At 31.6% G+C, this 18787-nt stretch overlaps 3 protein-coding genes across 4 annotated transcripts; all 3 read left to right on the top strand.

Moving 5' to 3' along the window:
- The first annotated feature begins 538 nt into the window (after positions 1 to 538).
- LOC145160091 (uncharacterized) lies at positions 539 to 4923 on the top strand. Of its 2 annotated transcripts, none has more exons than XM_079079196.1 (16): positions 539 to 853; positions 951 to 1032; positions 1151 to 1258; positions 1341 to 1438; positions 1542 to 1625; positions 1721 to 1857; positions 1941 to 2013; positions 2113 to 2158; positions 2268 to 2377; positions 2462 to 2569; positions 2668 to 2724; positions 2808 to 2869; positions 2956 to 3283; positions 3364 to 3780; positions 3905 to 4537; positions 4687 to 4923. In XM_079079196.1, exons 1-16 carry the CDS (start codon positions 788 to 790, stop codon positions 4705 to 4707), a joined length of 2430 nt encoding a protein of 809 aa, XP_078935322.1. In that variant the 5' UTR covers positions 539 to 787; the 3' UTR covers positions 4708 to 4923. The 2 variants fall into 2 exon arrangements, with proteins under 2 accessions (XP_078935322.1, XP_078935321.1); XM_079079195.1 differs by having other exon boundaries at positions 540 to 853; positions 4660 to 4923.
- A 3215-nt stretch (positions 4924 to 8138) lies between these two features.
- Positions 8139 to 12437, top strand: LOC145160090 (uncharacterized). The gene is made up of 14 exons (XM_079079194.1): positions 8139 to 8374; positions 8471 to 8546; positions 8993 to 9103; positions 9384 to 9481; positions 9615 to 9698; positions 9771 to 9907; positions 9981 to 10053; positions 10159 to 10204; positions 10329 to 10438; positions 10513 to 10620; positions 10716 to 10775; positions 10888 to 10949; positions 11056 to 11356; positions 11443 to 12437. The coding sequence occupies exons 1-14, from the start codon at positions 8309 to 8311 to the stop codon at positions 12001 to 12003; spliced, it is 1893 nt and encodes a 630-aa protein (XP_078935320.1). The 5' UTR covers positions 8139 to 8308; the 3' UTR covers positions 12004 to 12437.
- Positions 12438 to 15614: 3177 nt separating this feature from the next.
- LOC145160089 (G2/mitotic-specific cyclin-2-like) lies at positions 15615 to 18367 on the top strand. Its single transcript, XM_079079193.1, has 9 exons — positions 15615 to 15841; positions 16021 to 16189; positions 16520 to 16565; positions 16658 to 16768; positions 16849 to 16974; positions 17083 to 17172; positions 17281 to 17502; positions 17592 to 17869; positions 17958 to 18367. Exons 1-9 carry the CDS (start codon positions 15784 to 15786, stop codon positions 18088 to 18090), a joined length of 1233 nt encoding a protein of 410 aa, XP_078935319.1. The 5' UTR covers positions 15615 to 15783; the 3' UTR covers positions 18091 to 18367.
- The last annotated feature ends 420 nt before the right edge of the window (positions 18368 to 18787 follow it).

Below are 18787 nucleotides of genomic sequence, written 5' to 3'. Positions count from 1 at the left end.
CATACCAACAACAAAAAAATGTAGGGGAGAAGAGAATGAAACTGAAACAAAGGCCGAATTTTTTTTTTGTGTGTGCTGTGTATGATACATGATTTTATATAGGTAGATGTGTGTTGTTATCCTTATCAATGATTTTCTTTTCTCAAAATCTCTTCAATTTGAAAGGAATATTATCCTCTGATTTTTTTTTTTCAAATCATTCAAAAAAAAAAAAAAAAAAAAAAACTCGGCAACATGATGACTTATTTTTTTCTCCGTTTCCCTCCTCCACTTCCCTCGTTAAATGACATTGGGAACAAGGGTGTAACATCAAATATGTAAAATAATCATATAATTTCAATTTGAATAACATTTCACGAATTTACTTTAAGTTCGCAAAATTCATACAACGCAATATGAATTTTATACTTTTAAAAGATGGTTATTTGGTTTAACAACAATCATTTTGATCATTAACTGGACAGCCCTTAATTTGTTCCACTCAGGTGCATTTCTAATCACCTTATTAACGTGATTTGTTTTACATGTCCAAAATGTGACAAAAGAGGAAGGGTTTAAGTGTGTTTTTTCAGAAAATATTAGGGTTATTGTTCATCTCATATTTGCTCCATAAAGCTCATAGTAATCATAGGCGTCAAAAGGAATCGCAGGTATTTGATTTTACATACGACGCATTTTGGCAGAAAACACTGCTTGGTATCGACAGAAGAACGCGAATTTATCTACTCCAGTGTCCATCTCCAGCCGCGAGCTAAACCGTCGTCACTGCTATGTTTTCTACATTCTAATGGCGGCGATAACCGTTAGACGTAATGTGTTTCTGTTGCCTATTAAACCACTTTTCTCGTTACAGGTACGCTTCATTATCTACGCCTCGTTTATCGAACATATTCATCTGGATATTTCGTCGAACCCATTATCCGCAGTTTTAATATATTTTTTTGCTGCAGGGGTTGTTCCATAAATTCGTCGAACTTGATGATTCTAAACCTCGACTACTTAGGGAAGATGATTATTTGATCTTCAAACCAGGTGTGCCACGAATGAGTTTGAAACTTCATTTAGTAGAGTTCGAGATTTCTATCTTATACTTAGGTTTTTAATCACATATCGTTGCTGATTCATAGCTCATGAGTGGATAATGCTGCAGGTGAAATCAACGTTTCAAAATGGAAAAAGTTGGATTCAAGGTCCTTGGGGATAACTCGAACAATACCCCCATCCCCTTTTGCTGTCCTGCAGATTCTTCGTACCAGAGGTCACATTTATTTTATGCATTATATATGCCTTACTTTCTTGTCGTCAGTAGTATATGAAAGATTTACTCTATTTTTTTACAGGGTTTGAAGCCTACTTAGTTGGAGGATGTGTGAGAGATTTGCTTCTCAACAGGACACCAAAAGATTTCGATGTCATCACTACTGCTCATCTGGAACAGGTTTTGCTTTCTTTAAACTACCATGAATTGTGATTTTTACATGGTTCCAAGCTTTTAATGTTATTATCACGAATCACTAAGTATGTATATACTATAATTTCAGATTAGTAAGCAGTTTCATAATTGTGAAGTTGTGGGGAAACGGTTTCCTGTATGTAGGGTGTATATAAAAGGCTCCATTGTTGAGGCAAGTTGGTGCATTCCTGTTAACCGATCTTTTCATGTTCCTTTACGTTTTTTTTTCTCACAATTCACATTATGTAATCATATGCTCTTTACCAGGTTTCTAGTTTTGATACTCTGGCCAAAGAGACAGAAGGAAAAGAAAAGTTTCTCATCTCCCAAATGCCTAGAGGCTGTGATAAACTGGATCTTCTTCGTTGGAAGAACTCAATGCATCGAGACTTTACCATTAACAGGTATTTTCTGCTGCTTTGATGTTTCAATTAATCACTCCATCTTTCCTATGAATTGAATTTTAATCATGAAATTGTGGAAGCAGCTTGTTCTTTGACCCTTTTATTCACACAATCTATGATTACAATGATGGAATGAAGGATCTATTGGAACTAAAGGTTAGATATAATATAATCATCTTGCATTTATAATATATGATGCAAATGGTTTAATTATCTTGTTTGAATTGGTAAGATTTATTTGTGATTTGATTTCAGCTACGGACATTAGTACCTGCCCAACTGTCATTCACAGAGGACTCTGGTTGGTGTATTTCCCTTTAAACCATACATTTTGTCAAATATGAAACTATGATAAATCTTTATTTTTTTATTAAACTTATAGTAGAACTTACTTGTGTTCTTACATTCAGCAAGAATACTTCGAGGTGTAAGAATTGCTGCTCGTTTGGGATTATCATTGTCAAAGGAAATCAAGAGTGCAATTTTTAAACAAACATCATCTATTACAAGATTAGGGCAGGTGCTATTTTGAACTTCATGAGTGTTGATTTGGTAAAATAATTGTTTTAAATTTACCTTTTTAGTCTAATGTTTCTTTATTCAGTCCAGGACAATGATGGAAATAAATTATATGCTATCATTTGGGGCTGCTGAATCTTCATTCTCCTTGCTTCATAAATACCATCTTCTTGAGATTTTGCTACCATTTCAGGTGAGTCATCAACCAGTGCTTCTGCATTATTATTATTTATTATTATTTATAATAAAAACTAAAAGGAAACTACTGGTTTTTGCTATTGAAAATTGCAGGCAGCATACATTTCTCAACAAGCAACTAGGTTTGACCAAAGTTCCATGATGTTAATGGTATGCCAAGTCACTATCTTTTTATTTTTTGGCAACAACAAAATATAAATCTTTCATCTGTATTTTTTTTTATATATTTACAGAAACTGTTGTCTCATTTGGATAAGTTGGTTTCTTGTGATCGGCCTTCTGGAAGTCCCTTATGGTGAGTGGTTTCTTAATTTGTACATATGAAAGATGAAAAACAGTTTTGTTTAAATAAACATTTTTTATTTTTTTATTTTGAAACAGGATTGGAATTTTAGCATTCCACCTGGCACTAGTAAACAACCCCCAACACCCTTTTGTTATCTTGACTTTTGCATCTGTTCTCTATCACCAAAGCTGGAAAGATGGTCTTAAGTTTGCAAGGAAATGTGGTCAACCACCGGTCAACTTTGATCCAGAATCTTTAGACACATATGATGAGTTCATTTCTGATGATGAAATTGCCACAAAAGTAAACCAATTAGCAATTATGGTTGTAGATTCTGTTGATGTTTTGATGGAAACAAATTGCCTAAACCATGCAATGGAAAATTTCCCTGGTTCTCCTTCTCCTTCTCCATGCTCTGGTTTTGTATGTGACTCTTGTTAAATCTAATTGGTTTCATGTTTTTGTTAATTATTTATTTTTCTGATTTTTGTTTTTTGTTTTAGGTATTTATATCCAAGAACATGGGTTATAGTGCTCAACAACTTTTTCATGTTCTTTCCCATAAAGTGGAAGCCTACAATGAGGGAAGAACTTCTTTTGAGATAAACTTTGATCTTCTTAAAAAAGGGTATTCCCTAGAGACCAGGTTTGCTCTTGGGAAGATCATTTTGAATACATTGGGGTGTGGAATTGGTCAAACTGAGGTCAACCCTTCTAGTCTGGAAAATGAACGTTTTGTGAACAAAAAACATGATAAAAAACAACCACCACTATCATTTAATTTTAATTTACAACAAGAAATGGTCACCAAAAGTCCAAAAATGATTACAAAACTTAGCAGTATTATGCAAGATAAATCCAAAGGAGTATCTACAAAGCATATGAAAGTTGTTGGCATTTCTTCTGATCCAAAAAACAAGGTATTGTATTACTATTATGCAACTTTTTAAAAAAAATATTAGTATAAAAATTCACATCAAGAAAAAAAAGTTGGTTTGACTTTGACTTTGGCATACGTGTTTTTTATTTGGTAATAAATTGCAGGATTTAACGACAAATAAGAAAGAAATTGGTACTGATAAGTCACCCATGGAAGAACTTATTTGCATGGTGAAAAGTTCAATTGATAATGATGAGTTAGAATCTCAAAATCATGAAGAGAGAAATAGAAAAGTCAAAGTAAACCAGTCAAACCAAAATGGAACAATGTTAGTGGAAAGAAGAGTAGAGAATGATGAAACTGGAATTAGTTCACTTTTAAGGTCTGTTCAAACTAATTTCAACATGGCAATTAAAGAAGCAAGAGATTCAATTCCTGAAATGAGAAAACTAAATCTGTTTCTTGAGAGTTTTGTGGATGAACAAGTGGAAAGAAAGAAGGAAAAGATTGAGAGTTTTCAAGAAAAGAGTATACAATTAGAATCTGCAGCATCTAGTTTGGTATCTGAAGTAAACAACAATAGGGAATTAGAATCATGTAGTAGTTTTGAAGCATCTTCTAATGTTACTTCAAGTACAACCGAAATACATGTGCAACACCTTGACCTTGATGAAAAAGTCAACAAGACTAGTCAACATAAGAAAATCACAAAGGTGAAGGGAGAAAGAAAGAAGCAAAGGGTTTGTTCTTATTGTAAGGAAGTAGGCCACAACAAAACCGGATGTCCTAAAAGAAAGGTAAATAAATAAATACATTGAACAAATTTACCATTTCATGAAAAATTTGAGAAAACAATTTACATTTAGTCGTGTTTAATATGTTGGTTATTTTGAGGTTACACATTACATCTCAATTGCAGATTGAGGAGGCGTCTTTGTCTTGTCAGGTTGACACAGATTCAACATGAACTAAATGGATTATTCAAGTTTGCTCAAATCTTTCCACTTGTTGATTGATGTCTATAAGCTAAATATTTTATAATGGAAATTTCCAAGAGTTATTTTCCTTCAAGTTTTGAGGCACAATTTGTTAGAGTGTTCGACTTTTCAGACTACAATATAGAAGAGTATATTTACATGTACAAGAATTTTGGATAAAAATCATAATTTCCAATTTTGGCCAACATTGCTCGTGATTTACTAACTGTTCAGGTAGCTTTGATTTTTTTTTTTTTTTTTTTTTTTTAAATAATTTTAGTTTAGATTTGAAAAACGGACAACTGTTTTAAAATTTGATATTGGTCTTGCACTGTTAGCGAAAGTTGTAAATATTTTTCGATATACCTAATTTTATTTATTGCATGGTAGATGCATATATAGTTCAGGAAAGCACGTAGATACTGAGATACATAAAGGGGATAAAAAGGTAGGTATTCAAAAGAGGGTGATACATCAAAGAGTTACTCATCTAGGACATTCTTTATTAGTTGTTTATACTTTCCAATTCTCTTATGGATTGATGCACGGACACGTCTTCAATTTTGCATATTCAAGAATGCCTTTTGTAGTTTTGTACTTGTCGTCCTCTTCTTCTATGGGGATGGTGTTATTAAAATTGTTCAGGGTGCTGAGTCCTTTTTTAATAAACATAGTGAAGGAAAAAAGCAAAGATCAGTGGACCAGAAATAAAACCCAAAGCAAGCACATGTCCACAATGATACATGAACCAAAGCCAGTAGGTGTCCACAAAACCCCAGGAACCGAGGAAAGGACCAAAAAAAAAAAAAAAAAAAGTAATGTGCCAAATGTTAACAAAAGAAAATAAGAGGTAAAAAAATACGAAATACATGATCTTTTGTGACCAAATCCAGATACGTGAAAACTTTACTATTGATAAGGTACATCACTATTAATCTAATATATAATTAGATGAAGTGAAAATGTATACATCTTATATATCACTTGAGGATCCGTTTGATGAGAATGGTAAAAATAAAATATAACTAGTAGGAGAACCATAACGTTTTTCAATGTCCCATTAAAAGCCCAAAGAAGATAGAAACTTAGAAGATGACGTTTTATAAAAATATCCAATACATAAACTTAGAAAATGTCGTTTTATAAGAAGTAGGCGATTTAAAAAAAATGTATTTTTCGTATTTGTGGAAGTTTATTTTACACATAAACGTAAGAGTTCGTACTAGAGTCCTATAACTAATAATAGTTCTTATATTTTGGAGAAAACGGACAAGAAGATGTGGCGTTAATAATTAGTTTTACGGATAGCCAAACTAATTCTTATAAACACTACAATCTACATCTATATATTTTGTGCTCATAACTTTAGTATACATGACTTATTGGAATCTATTGAGGAGCTCCATAGCTCTGGTGAAAAAAAAAAAAACCAAATATATCAAACACAAATGGTATAAACATGAGTTGTTTTTCATACATATTTTTTCGTGTTTTGTCATTGTGTATGATGCAACTTTTAAAACAATTCGACTCATAATGAAACAACACTATTTAAGCCTACTAGAGGAGAAACATTTGTTAGATCCATCCATGCGTGTTTCCCTTTTACGCATCTAAAACAAAAATGTCAAGTGTTGATATTCTTTTCGATGGGTTAATCAATAAGTTTACTTATGTTTATTTCTTAGCGGAAACCTCGATGCGACTAAATGCTTAAAAAAAACCTCTTTAACCATATCGTATCAATATTTGAAATTTGAGAGCTCTCTACAACATACTATATGCTCCCCAAAGGAGTCCAATTATATTTTCGACAAACTGGACATATCTCATCGACCAGAAATAATGGAATCATGAGGCGATAATCAAGACAATAATGAAATATATTGGCTAAGACCATCTTTATGAATTGCCAAAAGAGAAATATGAGCATTTGGTGTTTTTAGACACTTAAAAACTATTTTCTGTTCAGTTATTTTGAAATGCACTTTCATGTTTTGAACAATTTTATTAAATAAGACACTCACCGATGCATGTTGGGTTTTAAGCATGACAATATACTTATTAATGAAACCGCTAAGGTCAAAACTTAGAATCGTATCCGGATAACAAATCAAAACACAAACATAATCAAAATTTCTTCGGAACATTGAATTTTTTAGTATTTTTAGAGAATATTAAGATCCATATATATATATATATATATATATATATATATATATATATATATATATATTTGTATTTAATAAATAAAAAATGTCTATGTGATTGGAAGAGTATAAAAATTATTAATTTTTTTTATCTTTCTAATATTTGTCTTAAAATGTCGACTGAAAGAGGTAAGCTCAAGTTCGAGCTTACGTGACATCTAAAAAACGCACCTTACATCAATTTTGAGTTTCTAGAACCAACCCCGATTAGTTTGGTTAGTTTTCATCTGTTTTGCTCGTTAATATTTTTTTTGGTTTAAATTTTAACAAATTCAAAAATAATCAATATAAACCTTCGTAACCTTCTATATATTTAGAATGTTTTTGGATTTACATTTTATCTAGTTGACATATCAGAACTTATATAAACTTAAAGAGACCCATTTATAAATAAATGACTTGAAAGTGTCAATATGAAAAAAAAATGTCACTTGCATATTCAATAGGTACAATCTTTAATTGATTTTTAATGGGATATATACACTAAAGTCCCAATATTTTCATCGATTTGACAAGAAAGTCCTAAACTTTATTTTTTTGACAGTAAAGTCCAAATTACCGGAAAAAAAAAAACGAAATTGCCCTTCTTTCCCTTCTCAACATTCACACCTTTTTGGCTAGGCATGTTGAGAAGGGAAATAAGGACAATTTAGTTTTTTTCGGTTTCTTATTTCTCCATATTTTGGACTGCAAAAAGCCAACACAACCCTGGTTATTTCTTTCTTTCTTGATTATCTCCATTTTTTCAATGTCGGTTTGTTGAGATTAAAAAAACGATTTAACAAGAAGCAAACATTAAAGATTTCAATAGGATCTAGCTGACTAGAGAATGTTTCAATAACTCTTATGCTTAAAGAGTATCATACTATCAAATTTCTAACAAAAAAAATGATATATACACTAAAGTCCCAATATTTTCATCGATTTGACAAAAAAGTCCTAAAGTTTATTTTTTCGACAGTAAAGTCCTAATTGATGATTTGACAAGAAAGTCATAAACTTTATTTTTTTTGACAAAAAAGTCATTAATTATCGGCTAACCGGGAAAAAATGGTAAAAGTGTAAAAAATTGCCGGTAATTTGGACTTTACTGTCAAAAAAATAAAGTTTAGGACTTTCTTGTCAAATCGATGAAAATATTGGGACTTTAGTGTATATATCCCATTTTTAATCGAACTGCTTAGCTTTATATTCGAGCATTGATGCCTTTTGGTTGAACTATTTTTTCCCGATTGTGTCATACGATCTTCAAATGGGAAAAGTACGAAAGTATAAATACTAGGATTTGACTCGGTAGCAACGTATAGACCTCCCTTTCGCCCTTCAATGACCTCCCGACCAATAACGCCGCCGTGGCAACTGCCCCCTCCTTGACGTTTCCATGGCGGGGATATCCGTTAAACGCCATACCCTTCTTTCTCGCTTCAAAATCCTTCTTCCATCACAGGTTTCTCTCCCTATCTGTAACATTAACCTTTTGTATTTTTTTAAGCATTTCATCGAACATGCGGTGAGCAACGTATTTGTAACTTTTTAACTGCAGTGTCTTTACCATAAATTCGCTGAAGTCAGAAATAAACCTCGACCCCGTAGCGACAAGGGCTCGGATTTTGAACCAGGTATGTTAGGTCTCTGTATATGCGACAAAGAAATTGTCAAATTGATACCTCATCACTTAAATTTTTTGAAGCAATTTGTTTGTATTGTATTTGGTATGATCAGTCAATCAGATGCTTAAGTTTTGTATAATAGAGCTACACTTTGATTTTTTGCATGTCCAACCTATATGTTCCTAGCAACGTTTATGTTGATTTTTCTGCAATGTTAATTGTTAACATCAGCATTGTGCTGTTCGCCTGTTCGTATGACTCTTTATGAAGTTAACAAAATGTTTATAGGGAAGGACATCCAAATCAAAGTGTAGCTCCTTCTGGGAACTGAGGGAGCATATCATGTTTCTAACCTAAAATTAAAACGGTTTATCCAAGCTTGTAATTGTCTTCCTGGGTTCATGCCCATTTGCAATTCGTGAAATTGAGTTGAAGTACTTGATGATACTTGTCAGGCGAAATCAGTATTTCTAAATGGAAAAAGATGGATTCCAGATCCTTAGGGATAAGCCGAACAATGGTCCCCTCAGCTCCCTATACTCTTCTAAAGATTCTCCAAACCCAAGGTTACTTCTGTTCATGTTACATTTACTTTATATGGAGCATTTTTCCACCTTTCATTTGCAGGTAATATGGGTGTAGGATATTTTTGTAATTCAGTAGGGGGTTATGACTTATGAGAATGCATTTCCCCCCAAAAAAAGCAATACTTATTAGTTATTATGGTTTTGGACATAACCAGATCTAATGTTCTATCATTCTTTCTATGTTCTATGATAATTATCAGACCAATGATTCTATTTACTTCATATGCTTCAAGCTAAAAAAAGTTACTTTTGGTTACAGGATTTGAAGCCTACTTGGTTGGTGGTTGTGTGAGAGATTTACTTCTAAATAGAACACCAAAAGATTTTGATGTTATCACTACAGCTGATCTTAATCAGGTTTCCTTCATTGAAACTACTCCATTCATATGCCATTTACATGTCTATGTAGTCATGATCCATTGTAGTTGTATCATGTATGTATGTATGTTGTATGTTGATTTAACAGTTAAGTACATTGCTATTTTTGCAGATTAAGAAGCAGTTTCATCGATGTCATATTGTGGGGCGCAGATTTCCTATTTGTATGGTGCATATAAAGGGATCAATTATTGAGGTACTTTTTTATATTCAAATTAGCTTTCTGTATAATGTTATCAAATTATGTATTTTGTATGTTTTATACCAGGTATCCAGTTTCAAGACTTTGGCAAAACATTCTGAAGATAAAGAAAAATTTCTTGTATCTCACATGCCTAGAAACTGTGACAAATCAGACCTTAAACTCTGGAAAAACTCCATGCATCGTGACTTCACTGTTAACAGGTATTCTTTTGCAGCTCTTGTGTATGATTTTGGTTCATTTATGTTTAATTTTTCTTTGATTTTGTTGAAGCAGCTTGTTCTTTGACCCTCTTATGCACAAGATCTATGATTACTCCAATGGAATGAAAGATTTATTGGAGCTAAAAGTAAGACACAACACAACACAATCATCTGTATTTGCTCACATTGTTTTCATTGACTTTGACCAATTCAAGTTTGTTGTTATTCACTTATTTGTGATGTGATTTCAGCTAAGAACATTAGTACCTGCTAATTTGTCATTCACAGAGGACTGTGGTAAGTTCATTTCATCACTCTTGTAATCATATATTTCCATTTATCAAGAAATTTTATAGTGGCAAATTTGAGTTTCTGTTTTAATCTTGATGAACTTACCATGGATTTGTATAATTGTATTCAGCAAGAATACTTCGTGGATTGAGAATTGCAGCTCGTCTTGGGTTATCATTTTCAAAGGATATTGAGTCAGCAATTCATAAACATGCTTCATCCTTATTGGATTTAAGCCAGGTTTTTTTTTTATTATTATTTTTAAATATGTTATTACAATTATTTTATGTTGTGATATAAGCTTGTTTATTCAGAGCAGGATCATGATGGAGATTGATTATATGCTGTCATATGGAGCTGCAGAATCTTCAATCCGTTTGCTTCACAAATATCACATTCTTGAGATTTTGTTCCCATTTCAGGTAATAATTCAACAACATTGTAATATTTGCATTCTTGTTATGATTCATGAAAGAATGTAGTTAAAGTTTTTCAAAATGTTGGATTGTATTTGTAGGCTGCATATATTTCTAGACAGACTTCTGGATCTGAGCAATGTAGCATGATGATGTTAATGGTATTTAAAATTGACATTTCCATCTACATGTCTATTGTTATTAACTTATTATGAGTTATGACTTTCTTTCTACTTTGGCTAATAATTTGACAAATGTAATTTGTTTTTTCAGAAGATGTTTTTGCATATGGATAAGCTTTTTAGCTGTGATCATCCATGTACATTTCGGTTATGGTGAGTTAGTTGAATTGAAGCTACTACTACTTAATTATATCAATTAGTTACAATCATTGTACATTTGAAGGTTTGTAAATGTTACTGATTTGAGTTTTTGACATAGGATTGGAGTTTTGGCGTTTCATCAAGCACTTGTAAAAAAACCACAAGATTCTTTAGTAGTCTTGACTTTGGCTTCTGTTTTATATCATCAAGAATGGAAAGGTGGTGTTGAGTTTGTAAGGCAATGTAGTCCATCACCAGTTAGTTTTAAACCCGAAATTTCAGAATCATCTGACTTGATATCTGATGATGAACTTTCTGAAAAAGTAAGCCAATTAGCATTGAATGTGTTGGATTCGATTAATGGTTTGGTGAAAGATACGGATAGGATGCAGAAAACAAAGTCAAAACTCCCTCATTTAGTAAGTCAATCTTATTGGTTTGTATTTGAAATTTTGAATGACATTGATTTAATTGGGTAGATGTTTGTTGCTAATCTTTTTTGCAGATATTCATATCCAAGAACTCAGGACATGGTGCTGCACAACTTTTTAATGTTGTTGCACATAATGTGGAGAATTACAATAAGGGAAGAAGTTGTTTTGAGATGGAGTATGGGTTACTTGGAAAGGGTGATGTTTCAGAAACTAGATTTGCCCTAGGAAAGATCATATTGAATACTATGGGGTGTAGGGTTGATGATGAAGAAGATGAAAACAAACAGCTTATAGAAGAATCTGATTCAAGATTATGGTTACTTAATGATGCACATATGAAGCAGAAATGGAGCACTAGAAAGAAGCAAAATATACTAGTTACAGAGGTGAAAAAGATTAAAGATGAACAAGTTTTTGCAGAAGAGATGAACACATTTGAATCCAGAATCCAGAAACTTGCAAGCATATCAGTAGGAAATGAAAGGTTCCCATCTGAATTAGAATTAGAAGCTCAAACAGAAACCCTAAAAGTAGATGATGAGTCAAAGTCAATAACTCAAGAACAAATCCTTAACAGAAGAAGCCACAAAAGGAAAGGATCATTGTCCATTCTGTCGTCCCTTTTCAAGTGAATCTTAATCTGGAACACCTTCACCTTTGCTTCTTCCATATCTTGTTTGCAACTAAACTCAGATCTCTGTAACATTTTGGGGCTGTTTGAGATGCCTCTTACTGGGCCTGGTAAGAGGCCCAGTCCGACTCAGTCAGATTCAGATTGTTTGTACCACAATTAGAAGCCTCTGATCAGTCATGTTTTCTCTGATATGTCTCTTTCTGGGTCTGATAAGAGGTTGAGTTGACTCAATCAACAACTATCATACAACTCATTTGTCATATTTCATTTTTAGGCTATTAATGACATGTTCACTAAATCAACCAATAATAGTGACTGAGTGTAGTATGATGTAGAATTTTGATGATGAGGTAGGTGTACTGTTTTTAATTCATAAAAAATTAGTGTTTGATTTTGACTATTTATATAGTTATATAAATTGTTTTACTTCAATTCGTCAGTCCGATATCATGTCTTAGATGATGATAAAATAACAGAAGTTACAAGTAATGAAAATAATTCTAGGCTTTCGTTACAAGTCATTTTTCTTGAGAAATCTTGTAAAATTCCAATTTTTAGTACTAGTCATGTTAAATTAATGTTTTCTCTTTGGTTATTGGCTAATTGCTAATCGACAAATTTACTGTGGATGTTTCAAGATTCTGCTGAAGTTATGTATCAGGTCTCTTATTTTATTGATATAAACTGATTAAAGGTTGTTGACTTGGTCAACAAGGGAACTTTTTATTATTTTATGTCTTGAAGATAGCCAAATAAATTAATAAAGTATTCAAGTAACGATCAAATATCATAATTTTAATCACAAATGTTGAGAAGATGAAATTCTTAAACAAGTAGTCATCTTGAAGAAATTAAATTACATACTCGTTTCTAACTTTAAACGACCAACATTGAACCCTATAACAAACTAACAACTTCTAACGATGTCAATGTCCACAAGTTTTATCATATGATCCTTGGTTGTACAGTACAACTTGGTTAAGCAGAGTGTGTGAGTTGTAAAATGACATAAAAGCAACCCCACTGGAAATTAGGTGGTTTTCTGACAACCTAATAAATTAAGGCAAGAGATAGGAACTGACCACATACCCTCATTTGTCAGTCAAATTATTTCATATAAAAAACCATATTATATGCTTTCTATTTATTTAAAGAATCGTTACATATTACAATAAAAACCAATATTAGTTAATTCTTTTATTTATTATCACTGCTTCATTTTCACAATACCATTTTGATGTTATAACTACTAGGTAGGGATGCAACTTTTGGGTTGAGTTTTTTTTTATATGTCAATCTACAACCTGTATGCAGTTTGCAGTTTGTGTTCAGGTTTGTAAATAATTATGATTCATAACCTATTTATTTTATTAGATTAAAAGAAAATAAAAACTGTGTTTATCAAATAAAACAGAGAATAAAGACTAATATGTAATTTATTTTCAGGTTAGAATTGAGTAAGACGTCACAAATATTTATATGAGTTAAGTCTAGATTAAGTTTTCTGATCTACCAACCTGTCAGCCGAACACGACACAATTAGGTAGATCTTTTAAGTATATAATATTTTAAGATGAAAAAGATTGAATGTAAATTTGATAGTTTGGATAAGAAAAAAAAATTAATAATGAAATATTAAATTTTTGATTGATTTTTCAAAATAGATTATCTTAATAAATTTTTTTTAATAGTGTTGATCCAAACAAGTGGTCGTTGAAGATTCTTGAACATTTCCTTTTATGTAAAATACTTTGTTGCTCCAAATAAAACGCCAAGATCGATTGCATAATCCCTCAGAGATTAAAGATTTAATGTGGATAGTCGTTGATCATGATGTAAGTGTTAATCATACAAATTGTTTCCATTTTTAATTATTCTTAAAATCTAACATTTTCTTGAAAATTTGAATTTCCAATTTTTTTTTGTTATCAACAATAATTAGAAGTATATTGGAACTTATCATTTCACAATTTATTTTTCATAAAAAGTTGTATTAAGTATTTTATTCATAGAAATATAGCCATTACATTAACTATTTTTACAAATTATGTGTAAAATGAAAATTATAAATTTTAATACTTTGTTTATATATCGTTGAAAGAGAGCTAACATGCGCCCAAACTCCAAGGAGGAGGAGCCGGATTGTAGAAGACAAATTTACCCTTGAAAGTGGGCAAGAGCGCCTCTTTGGCCCTTTCTAATTCTCTCCTCATCCAAAAAGTGCAAACTCTATCAATTATTATATTACTCTACTAGTTAGATTTATGTTTTCAAAAATAAAATCGGTGTTAAATAGAAACAAATTAAACTAAATTATAATCACTTTAAAAAAAAAAAACTATAAATACTAACTACTAATTGACAAAAAAAATTACATATCTTGTCAACAATATTATATGAATATTTAGAGTTTATTATTACTTACTTAATTAACGTGTACTCAAAGTAATTTTATTAAAATATATTTTCTCCTTTAATATAGTTACCATCTTTTGTCAATATATAATGATTTGCTTCTTTATCAGATTTCATAATTTAGTTTTGAATATAAAGAAACCTATTTTTATGTTTCAGTTTTATCATAAATTTTTAACTTTTTAGATAAAATCAATGCTTTGTAAGTTACTATATAAAATATAAAATAATTAATTTTTAATTTTATAACAAGAAGTGATTATTACAATTTTGTTAAAGATAACTAATACCAAATAGTAGAAATATTACCTTACTTAATTTTTAACATAAGTTTTAAAGATTATTGTTAATTTACCAACATATCATTTTAATTTAAAGTCCAAATAAAACCCTTAACTTCGAGAAAGAAACGAGACACCGATATTTATTTCTCAGTCTTGCACATATATATTTTGTATGAGAAAATAATAGATGTTTAATAAAATTTAAACAAAATTATTTTTTAAATAGGATATTACATAATGCATAAAATAATACTTTTTATACAAAAAATTATAAAAAATTAAATTGCCTCCTATCTTTTATGGCTACAAACATTCATATCCATTAAAATTATGACAGATAATTTCATATTTTTTTTAATTATCTCTTATATTAAGAATATATCAAATAAAATCAAATTCAATGGTGGAAAGATGACACATGTCATAATTTTAGTAAGTAAGAATATTTATAGGCATAAAAGATAGAAAGACAATTTAATTTCTCAAAAATTATTTATATTATTTGGAAATAAGGGAAATAGGAAATAATACATATTACTATTTTTATGATCTCAATCATTTATTACGCATTCTTTATGAGCAATATTCGTAGAAACGCGTACATGACACGTGTCAAAAACCTCAAAGGTGACCGTTGCTGTACAAAGACCCTTAAAAAGCGCCAACCTTTTTTCCAGATTAAAAAATAACTATTTCAGATCAGAATACAGATTTTGATGAAATATACACATGACTACAAAGCATAATAAATTTGAACTTAGCAAGTTTCACTCTGGAAAAAGTAAATTCATACACTTCCTATTACGCAAGCCGAATATTGTAATGAGATTGATTATCTTAAATCCAACGGACAGATTTTCTAGCCGTTGATTTCAAATATAATGGCCACCTTCATACACACTTCTATTCACTTCTTCTGATTTCATCTTCTTATCATCTTCTGTAGATTTCATTGCCGTTTTCTGAACTAAATGCGATTGGTTTGCTTGCGTTCCGAGATTCTTTGATTTGTGGGTTTCTTGATATTCAAGATATTTCATCAAAGAGATTTTCAAAGTTGGGTTTTTGATTCTTCATCAATGGAGATTAATTCTGTTGAGAACAATCCAGCTTTGATGAAACCCACAAATAAGCAAGGTATCTTTTAGCGCCATTAACTTAAGTTAGATCCATATTTTGCGGCACCTTCCTTACTTCCATGTTTGAATCTTTAAATCTGCAGATTTGAATACGAATCTGAGTATTTAAATCCGAGCTTGTTTATAATATCTGGGTTCTTGTTTGATTTTTATTTCCATTATGTTTCTTGGGGGTAGGTAAAAAAGATGTTATGGGTGGCGGAAAGTTCGGTACGGAAGTTGTACATAACCGGAGAGTATTGGGTGTGATTAATCAGAATTTGGGTGGTGCCGGCGCCGGCGCCGGCGGATGTCGAGGAGGAGCTCAACCTCATCCTTGTGTTGCTAACAAGAGAGCTTCATCGCAGTATGTTTATTATATATTATATTTATTTATTCATTGATAGTGTAAGACATTCAAGTTGAGTTTCGCATTCAATCCTATTAACTTCAAATTAAAAGTTTACTTTGATCTTTTTAGTTTCTGGCCTAAAAACGTTTTCCAGTAATGAGAATTTTATTAAAAGCTAGATTATATTTACTAAAAAGATTATCTAAGAAACTTGGTTTGATAAATCATTCAAATTGACTCTTTAAGTCAAAACTGGATTTTAATTCCGAATAATGTTTATGATCTTTTTACATTATTATGGACTAACAATTTGATCTGATTTTTTTTTTTTTTTTCTAAAATAAGGAAACTTGCTGCAAATATTGCCAACAAGAAACAGTGTTTCCCTGAGGTACAATTCATCTCATTCTAAATTCTACAAACCATGTTGACGTTTCACTACTTAGTTAAAGATTTTGACTCTTAATTCAAACAATTTACCAGGAGATTAAGTCAAATCCCCCAAATGACGACTTTGGTGTATGGGAAGATCAACCTGTGCCAATGTTCTTGGAAACATCAGAAACAACGTCGGATCAAAGAGATCATCATATGGTATTTGTTTCAATTCAATCTGTGTGTTTGACTGAAAATTCTTTTAAGTTCATTAGTTGACTTTTTGCGAAATTTGGTAGGAGGAGGTTGAAATGGAGGATATTTTCGAGGAATCAGTAGTCGATATTGACAGTTGTGATAATGAAAATGAACTTGCTGTTGTTGAATATGTTGAAGATCTTTATGCTCATTATAGAAGGATGGAGGTATAAAAACCATGCTCATTCACTCATTACTCGACTTTCTTGATACCAAAAATGGAAACCATCACTTTCTTTGATTTGATCTTTGAAACTAAATCATGTTGTTTGCAGAGTTGTAGCTTGGTGTCACCAGACTATATGACACAACAATTTGACATAAACGAGAAGATGAGAGCTATACTAATTGATTGGCTCGTTGAGGTAACTTTTAAATTTTCAAAATTTTGAAATTTGAACTTGATTAGTCGATTAACTCCCCAATATCAACGATTTTCTATTTCTCTTACTGAATTCAACAAAAATCAACAGGTACACCACAAGTTTGACCTTCAACATGAGACATTGTTCTTGACAGTCAACCTCATTGACCGATTTTTAGCTAAACAATCTGTGATTAGAAAGAATTTGCAATTAGTTGGTTTGGTCGCCATGCTTTTGGCTTGTAAATACGAAGAAGTTTCAGTCCCTGTTATTGACGATTTGGTTTTCATATCGGATAAAGCTTACTCAAGAAGTCAAATTCTTGAAATGGTACTAAAAAGTCAACTTTTTTCTTCATCAACGTTGAATCTTGATCTTACTTATGGCTTAAAACTAATCATTTCCCATTTTGGCGACAGGAAAAGTTAATGTTGAACACGTTAGAATTCAACATGTCGTTGCCAACAGCGTATGTGTTCATGAAAAGATTCTTGAAGGCAGCTCAATCGGATTCAAAACTTGAGCAATTGTCGTTTTTCTTGATTGAGCTTTGTCTTGTGGAATACGAGATGCTTAAATTCCCACCATCGTTCATGGCTGCAGCTTCGATCTACACAGCTCAATGCAGTCTTTATGGGGTGAATCAGTGGTCCAAGACTTGCCAATGGCATGCCAACTACACTGAAGATCAACTTCTGTAAGCGATTGATTGATTATTAACCTTGTAAAGATTTATGTAATGAGTTTGACTTTCTAATATTGGATTTGGTTTGACTTGTGTTTAGGGAATGTTCAAAAATGATTGTGGGGTATCATCAAAAGGCAGGAGTTGGGAGATTGACTGGTGTTTATAGGAAGTACAACACGTCCAAGTTTGGGTATGCAGCAAAAAATGAGTCAGCCAAGATTCATGTATAGGAGATCAATTTTGCTACAGTGACTTGTACCATATGCAATGGAACTAGTATGAAGATGGGCTGTATGACGTGTGCTTTAGGAAATAATTTTAGCAACTTCCTTTGTTGCCCATGGTTTTGGGGGAGCGGGAGGGGTGGTTTTGTGTGTTGACTATTCCGGGATTCTTGTGATGTTCATATTGAACATATTTTGTTACTAATTTGATGTTATGATTTCTTTGTTTATTTTGACAAAAACCAAATGATTATACAAATTGATGTTATGATTTCTTTCTTCATTTTGTGGGTTTTAAGTGATATTCTATGCCTTTGTTAACAAACAATGGACAATTTGAACTAACTTAGACTTTGAATTTATGCATTTAAATGACTCGTGGTTCAGTGGTTATCTGACATGGACAAAAATAAAGTTAAAAACTTTGATAAACAATATTAGAATACACACCTTATCATGCGTTTTTAGACAAAATTAGATAAGATGAAACTTACCCTAATCAGATAAGAGTAACCTAACTCTTAATTTCAAGTTTTTAATCACAATGTGATGTGACTGAACATAAAGCAATGGATGCCATGTCATTCCACCACTGCAGAAATATTAATAACCAAATAAAGCAACAGCAACCTAGTTTCATAAATACTAATGTGCTTTTATTTGTGTAAGAGTAAGATTTCACCATTTTCATTGCTAATGAGAG

The sequence above is a fragment of the Lactuca virosa genome, chromosome 2 (genome assembly GCF_052849685.1).
Source record: "Lactuca virosa cultivar CGN04683 chromosome 2, Lactuca_virosa_CGN04683_v6, whole genome shotgun sequence".
Lineage (NCBI taxonomy): Eukaryota > Viridiplantae > Streptophyta > Magnoliopsida > Asterales > Asteraceae > Lactuca > Lactuca virosa.
The sequence above is the reverse complement of the archived record's forward strand: the minus strand, read 5'-3'. Positions and strand labels throughout refer to the sequence as shown.

Excerpts from the sequence above, each read along its gene's own strand:
- LOC145160091 (XM_079079195.1), top strand. The coding sequence starts at position 788 with ATGGCGGCGATAACCGTTAGACGTAATGTGTTTCTGTTGCCTATTAAA. Across the intron at positions 2,159-2,267 it reads GTCATTCACAGAGGACTCTG|CAAGAATACTTCGAGGTGTA; the intron begins GTTGGTGTATTT and ends TCTTACATTCAG. Across the intron at positions 3,781-3,904 it reads CTTCTGATCCAAAAAACAAG|GATTTAACGACAAATAAGAA; the intron begins GTATTGTATTAC and ends AATAAATTGCAG.
- LOC145160090 (XM_079079194.1), top strand. The coding sequence starts at position 8,309 with ATGGCGGGGATATCCGTTAAACGCCATACCCTTCTTTCTCGCTTCAAA. Across the intron at positions 10,439-10,512 it reads CCTTATTGGATTTAAGCCAG|AGCAGGATCATGATGGAGAT; the intron begins GTTTTTTTTTTA and ends TTGTTTATTCAG. Across the intron at positions 10,621-10,715 it reads AGATTTTGTTCCCATTTCAG|GCTGCATATATTTCTAGACA; the intron begins GTAATAATTCAA and ends TTGTATTTGTAG.
- LOC145160089 (XM_079079193.1), top strand. The coding sequence starts at position 15,784 with ATGGAGATTAATTCTGTTGAGAACAATCCAGCTTTGATGAAACCCACA. Across the intron at positions 16,190-16,519 it reads AACAAGAGAGCTTCATCGCA|GAAACTTGCTGCAAATATTG; the intron begins GTATGTTTATTA and ends TTCTAAAATAAG. Across the intron at positions 17,503-17,591 it reads GAAGTCAAATTCTTGAAATG|GAAAAGTTAATGTTGAACAC; the intron begins GTACTAAAAAGT and ends TTTTGGCGACAG.